At 45.2% G+C, this 7,160-nt stretch overlaps 1 protein-coding gene across 1 annotated transcript in view; it reads left to right on the top strand.

Moving 5' to 3' along the window:
* Positions 1-6,327, top strand: part of LOC109922301 (E3 ubiquitin-protein ligase SIAH2) — a 29,484-nt gene extending 23,157 nt beyond the window's left edge. The window contains exon 2 of the mRNA XM_020522329.2: positions 5,577-6,327. Coding sequence (XP_020377918.1) covers positions 5,577-6,134 — 558 coding nt within the window. The 3' untranslated portion in view covers positions 6,135-6,327. The remainder of the gene's footprint in view (positions 1-5,576) is intronic.
* The last annotated feature ends 833 nt before the right edge of the window (positions 6,328-7,160 follow it).

The raw sequence follows: 7,160 nt of genomic DNA, 5'->3' as shown, positions 1-7,160 counted from the left end.
ATCTGGTCATCTCTCCTGTTTGGGAGAGTTTGATTGCTAGAAGTAATTTGTGTTTTCTACATTGCAACAATGACTACATTTCTAAAGTACTTCATTATCTGTGAAGAGATTTAGAATATCCTGCGGTGATGAAAGGTGCTGCATAAATTCAACATTCTTTCTTTTTCTTTTAATATTCTGTAAATTTTGATTCCTGCAAAAGTCCTATTGTCTTTTCTACACTGATGCCATCAAACTCCTTTCATACGATGTTATCGAAAAATGAGTTCTGACAAAACTGTTCACAAGCCAACCTAATTTTCTGCAAACAAGCACCATGTGTAACCAACACCACAACAGAAATTGATGGAAAAGCTCAGCAGGTCTGGCAGCATCCATGAAGAGAAAACAGAATTAACGTTTCTGGTTTGGTGACCCTTCCTCTGAGCAACTTCTGCTTTTGTTTCTGATTCCCAGCGTTTAGTTTTTATTTAGCATTTATAACTATATATCTCCAGTTGGTAGCCTGGACTTAAAGCAAGCAATGTATCAAACTGGGAAGTCAGGGAAGGTGGATCTAGAGCTCACACACAGATGACCTTATCCAGGTAAGGAGGGGTGCTAGTAAAACATTTTCTCTTAGAAAGATAGGGATTTGTATTTATACAGTGCTTCTCATGACCACTGGAAGTCTCAAAGTACTTTGCAGAAAACAACACACTTTTTTGAATATGTCATTTCTCTTGTGATGTTGGAAATGTGTTGCAAACAGTAATGTGATAAAAGACACGTTCTGGCTTGTTTTTGTTATGTTTTTTTTGAGGGATCAATACTGTCTCAGTTGCTGAGGCTAACTGCCCATTTCATAGAATCATAGAATCCCTACAGTGTGGAAACAGGCCGTTCAGCCCGACAAGTCCACACCGACCCTTGGACCATTTCTCCCAGACTCATCCCCCTTTAACCCACCTAAGCTACACATCCCTGAACACTATGGGCAATTTAGCATGGCCAATCCACCTAGCCTGCACATCTTTGGACTGTGGGAGGAAACCCATGCAGACACGGGGAGTGTGTGCAAACTCCACACAGACACTTGCCCGAGGGTGGAATCGAAACCGGATCCCTGGTGCTGTGAGGCAGCAGTGCTAACCACTGAGCCACCATGCCACCATTTCTCCCTCAAAATGGTGCCATGGGATTGTATATGTCATCTGAGAGAGCAAATCAGTCTTCAGTTTTAAAGTCTTCTGAAAAATTGCATCTCCAACAGTCCAGCAGCCCAACTTTGCTGCACTGGAAATATCAGCAGTCTTTTACTTCTGTCTCACAGCACCAGGGACCGGAGTAAAATTCTCCCCTCCAGTGACTGTCTGTGCAGAGTTTGCACCTTCTGTCCCTGTGCCTACGTGGATTTCCTCCAGATGTTCCGGTTTCCTTCCACTTTCCAAAGACGTGCAGGTTAGGGTGGATTGGCCATGCCAAGTTGCTCCATAGTGTCCAGGGATGTGCAGCCTAGGTCCATTAGCCATGGGAAATGAAGGGTTATGGGGATAGGGTCGGAGGAGTTGGTCTAGGTAGAATGCTATTTGGAGGGTCACTATGGACTCAGGCCTGCTTTCACACTGGAGGGATTCTGTGATTCTATTAGAGTGGAAGTTGAACCTCCTGACTCTTGAGGCGAGAGTGATACCAGTGAGCTACGGCTGACTCAACAGAGACGAGGGGTTAGTGAATATCATGCGGCTAAGGCAGGGGAAATCCTGGTAACCTGTAGGTGGGTTGTGACTGGTCACAAGCCAGTGGAGCGGTGGTCATTAGATGCATGTGGATGGCTGAATCACTGGTTAACTTTGTTTTAAAATTAGTTGGAAATTTCTGAATCTGCTTATGTCACATTGTGGTTTTTGCTGTGTGGGAATGGACTGTCGTTGCACAGTATTTACTCTCCCAGCCTGACTGGTTTATCGAGTTTAGCCAGGTTTCTCTCAGTATCTGCCACCCACGTGACAAACGCTGTATATAGATACAGAGTGCCACGTAGGCTGTGTGTCACACTGTTTCCATTCCCCTCTGCTGTCACTTCACTTTCAACTGGTGACTCATCATGTAGGGGTAGACTTACTGTTCCCCACCTACTGATCTCCCTCATGCCACAACCCTCATTTCCCAGCACTGTGTGGCTGTTTTTGTTTGTTTTCTATTTTCTTTTTTTTAAGCTAATACAGACCTTCTTGTCTGTTACATTTAGCTCTCTTAATCAGGCAGACCGAGTGATGGATTTCAAAGTGTGATTTTCGAAGGAGTCGCAAGTGTCTTCTGAATTTCGGCAGTGTTGATAATGCTGCCCATGTTTCGCACTTTCAAGCCCTCACCCCCTCTCTCAAAACTTAGTTCAAAATAGCTGTAATTCACTTGGGAATTTGCAGTGTAATGAGGGTTGGGGATATTTTTGTGTTCTGTCGCATTCCACCCCACCCCAAAAGGACTAAAGGTTAATTTGGTTAGCAGTTACACTAATTATAATGTGTCTTAATGTTGATGTGGAGGCGCTGATGTTGGACTGGGGTGGATAAGGTCAGAAGTCCTGAGGGGAGGTGATGGCCTAGCAGTATTATCGCTGGACTGTTAATCTGGAGACCCAGATAATGTTCTGGGGACCTGGATTCAAATCCCGTCATGGCAGATGGTGGAATTTGAATTCAATAAAATATCTGGAATCAAGAGTCTAATGATGACCATGAATCCATTGTCAATTGTTGGAAAAACCCACCTGGTTCACTAATGCCCTTTAGGGAAGGGAACTGCCATCATTACCTGGCCTGGCCTACATGTGACTCCAAACCCACAGCAATGTGGTTGACACTCAACTGCCCTCTGGGCAATTACGGATGGGCAATAAATGCTGCCTCGCCAGCAACGCCCTCATCCCATTTAATGAATAAAGAAAAAAAAGTCACCCAACACCAGGTTATAGTCTAACTAGTTTATTTGAAATCACAAGTTTTCAGTGCACTGCTCCTTCGTCAGGTGAAATGAAGAGAATCAAACAGGCATAGAATTTATAGGCAGAGACACTAAACGATTGTACAGATGGTGTGACTGGAGTGTTGAATAAGCTTATTGTCATCAGTTGTCGGTGTATCTGTTGAATCAGTGTTGTCAGTTTGAAGAGTGTGTTCGCTCACGTACACGGAGGCTCCTCTTTGTTGGGGAATACCCCTGTTATGGTCGTTCTGGGGTAGTCACTTTGGCTGTTTAACTGAACCAAATTAACCTCTACACAGCGTGCCACTTCTGATGTGCGTTTTGCTGGGCGCTGAGCTGAGCCCTACTGTCTCCAAACTTGATTCAAGGTCCGTCATAAGTTGCTTTATCTCGGCTGGGGTGCCACCCTGCACAGCGCTGGGACTGGAGATAGCAACAGGAGTAGGTCAGACAGCCCCTCGAGCCTGTTCCACCATTGTGGGGTGATGGATGATCTTTGGCCCATATCCCTCCGTAACTTTGCTTAACAAAATATGAATCAAACTTAGATTTAAGACTAATAACTGATCCTGTATCCACTGCCATTTGTGGAAGAAAGTTGCAAACGTCTCCTACCCTTTGTGTGTTGAAGTGTTTCCTGATGTCTCTCCTGAATGGTCTAGCCCTAATTCTCAGACAATGTCCTCAACCAGTAGAAATAATTTATCTTTATCTGCGCTGTCTGTTCCTGTTAATACCTTGAAGACTTCAATAAGATCACCCTTAACTTTGTAAATTGTCGAGAAAACAGGTCCAATTTATATAAACTCTCCTCAAACTTAACCCCTGAAGCCCGAGTATCAATTTTGTACACTTGTGTTGTGCTCCCAACCCCAGGCCAATACATCCTTCCTGAAGTGCCCAGATCTGCTCTCTATACTCCAAGTGGGGTCCAACCAGGGTTTTATATAACTGTAGCATGACTTCTGCATCCTTGTACTCCAATCCTCTCAATATAAATTCCAGCATCCCATTAGCTTTCTTGATCATTTTATGCTACTGTTTATGATATTTTTAAATATCCATGCACCTGAAGCCTGGATTTCTTTGGACATCCACTGTTGGGTGGAATATACCACTATCAGTGGTTCCTAAACTATTTCTCACTTTGGTTCCATAACACATCTGATAAATGTTGCATTGACCCCTCAGTGAAAGCTCAGATTTGTGTCCTATTGGATCGGGGATGTAGCTGTTATAACCTGGGCAGAGCTCCACAGTGGTTACTGTTGCCTCCATTGCCCCAAATTTCCACCTCACCATCCCACGGGATGTCCCAGCCCCCATTTTGGGAAGCCCTGGCTTATTAAACCAAATTTGGTTTCAGTGGAGCAAATAAAGACATTCTGTTGGACAGGGGTGGGGGAGGTGCGATCAGTAGGCAGAGGGGTCAACGTTGATGCTTTCTGGAGTTTGGATGCACAGGAGGTGATCTCAGCGACTTGGACAATCCATAATGAACTTGAACTTGACAGCTTCTCAAAACCAGGGGTCAGGCCAGAGAGGGAGAAATATCTTCTCCTCAAAAGGGTTGGGAGCTGTTGGGCTTTCTAACCCAGATAGCTGTGGATGTTCAGTCATTGGGTATGTCCAAGGGTGAGATTGATTTTTAGCTTTTTCAATTCTTGGGCAAATTGAAGCATATGGGAGATCGGTTGTGCCTTGGACAACTACCCTGAGGAACTCCTACAGAGACGGTAACATAAATTGCTGGAAGAGCTCAGCAGGTCTGGTAGCATCTGTGAAGGGAAATCAGATGTAAGGTTTTGGGTCGAGTGACCCTTCCTCAGAACCAGGCCACTGCTTCAAAGAGAAGCCCATAAAGAACTTCACCCCCAGTTCGTACACTAATTAATATTTATTCTCTAACCAGCGTCACTGGAAAGTGGATTTTCTAGTTATTAGCACCTTGCTACTTGTGGCATCTTGTCACCTGCACAATTTGCTACGTTTTTTTTCTAGTGATTCCACTCAGAAAAACTTAATTTGCTGCAAAGTGAGTGAACAAAGAGTATTGTATTGATGCAAGTTCTTTCTTTCCTGATGGGGGTGAGTTTTGTGTCATCAATAAATCCTGTTTTGTTTAAAATAAAACAGTGAGCAGATGATATTTGAATTTCACAATAAAACAGAAGTGCTCTTTAACAAAAGCAAAAAGCTGCAGAAATCTGAAACCTGCACATATTGCTGGAGGAGCCCAGCAGGTCTGGCAGCATCTGTGGAGAGAAACAGAGTTAACATTCCTAACCTGCTTTGATTTCTTCAGAATTCAATTCTGCTGTTATTTCTGAAGAAGAGTCGAGTTAGACTTGAAACGTCAGCTCTCTATCCACACGCTGCCGGACCTGAGTTTCTCCAGCATTCTGTATTTGTTTTTTTACTCCCTATCTAAAGTGGGAGGCAGGTGATGTTCACTGAACTGCATATTAATAGCCCATTTGGGCAATATTTAGTGAGGCTGAGCTACTCAAATGTCAGCATTGAAGCTGATTTCTTGTATGAGGAGTGGTAAGGGAGGAGGGCTCGATCATTAAATTTTTTTGTTTGTTTGTTTCTCTGTCCCTCCTCAGTATGCATCAACTGGATGTTTGCTGACCCTTCATCACACTGAGAAGCCGGACCATGAGGACACCTGCGAATACCGACCTTATTCCTGCCCCTGCCCCGGGGCTTCGTGCAAGTGGCAGGGCTCCCTGGAGCAGGTCATGTCTCACCTGGTGCACGTTCACAAGAGCATCACCACCCTGCAAGGGGAGGACATTGTCTTCCTGGCCACAGACATCAACCTGCCTGGCGCGGTGGACTGGGTCATGATGCAGTCCTGTTTCGGGCGGCACTTCATGCTGGTGCTGGAGAAGCAGGAGAAGTACGAGGGCCACCAGCAGTTCTTCGCCATCGTGCTGCTGATCGGTGCCCGCAAGCAGGCGGCGAACTTTGCCTACCGGCTGGAGCTGAACGGCAATCGCCGTCGCCTGACCTGGGAGGCGACCCCTCGCTCCATTCACGACGGCGTTGCGACGGCCATCATGAACAGCGACTGCCTGGTCTTTGACGCAGCCATCGCCCACCTCTTTGCTGACAATGGCAACCTGGGCATCAACGTCACCATTTCAACTTGCTGTTCGTGATATTTATGTGGTGGTGGTGGTGGTATTTGGGGTTGCCAGTCTTGTGATGATTTGTTGCTTATTTTATTTTCGGTTGTCTTCTCTAGACTAGACACGAGATCATTGTGAAGCTTTACTGACTATGCCAATTTATTTAAATTATGTTGCCACAATAGCTTTTTTTAAATAAATATATATTTCAGATTGGTTGCAATTCTTTAGATTTTTCTTTTCCCCATGTTTCTAGTGCACACCGTTGTAAACCCATAACCTGCCTTTAAGTTTATTTTTTAATTCATTCATGGGATATGGACATCGCTGGCTAGGCCAGCATTTATTACCCATCCCTAATTGCCCAGAGGGGAGTTAAGAGTCAACCACATTGCTGTGGGCCTGGAGTCACATGGAGGCCAGACAGTGTAAGGATGGCAGATTCCCTTCCATGAAGGACATTAGTGAACCAGGTGGGTTTTTATGACAATCAACAGTGTTTATACATGGTCACCATTAAACGCAATAAAAGCCGAAGTTAACACCGCTGCCTCACAGCGCCAGGGACCCGGGTTCGGTGACTGCCTGTCTGTGTGGAGTTTGCACGTTCTCCCCGTGTCTGTGTGGGTTTCCTCCCACAGTCCAAAGATGTGCAAGTTAGGTGGATTGCCCATAGGGCCCAGGGATGTTTAGGCTAGGTGGGTTAGACATGGGAAATGCAGGGGGAAGGGAATGGGTCTGGGTGGGATGCTTTTCGGAGGGGCAGTGTGGACTTGTTGGGCCGAATGACCTGTTTCCACACTCTAGGGATTCTATGATTCTCTGAACTGTGGATGCTGGAAATCGGAAACCAAAACAGAAATTGTTGGAAAACCAGGTCTGGCAGCATCTGTGGAGAGAAATCAGCGTGAGACTTAGACTAGCTTTCATTAAATTCCAGATAATTTGCTATAGTGGAGTTGAAGCCCAAAGATTAGCCTGGACTACGAGATTGCTAGTCTAGTGACATTACTGCTACCTCATAGCCTCCCCATGACATCTAATACACTCTGTAAT

The sequence above is a fragment of the Rhincodon typus genome, chromosome 13, assembly GCF_021869965.1.
Source record: "Rhincodon typus isolate 14 chromosome 13, sRhiTyp1.1, whole genome shotgun sequence".
Taxonomy (NCBI): Eukaryota; Metazoa; Chordata; class Chondrichthyes; order Orectolobiformes; family Rhincodontidae; genus Rhincodon; species Rhincodon typus.
The sequence above is the reverse complement of the archived record's forward strand: the minus strand, read 5'-3'. Positions and strand labels throughout refer to the sequence as shown.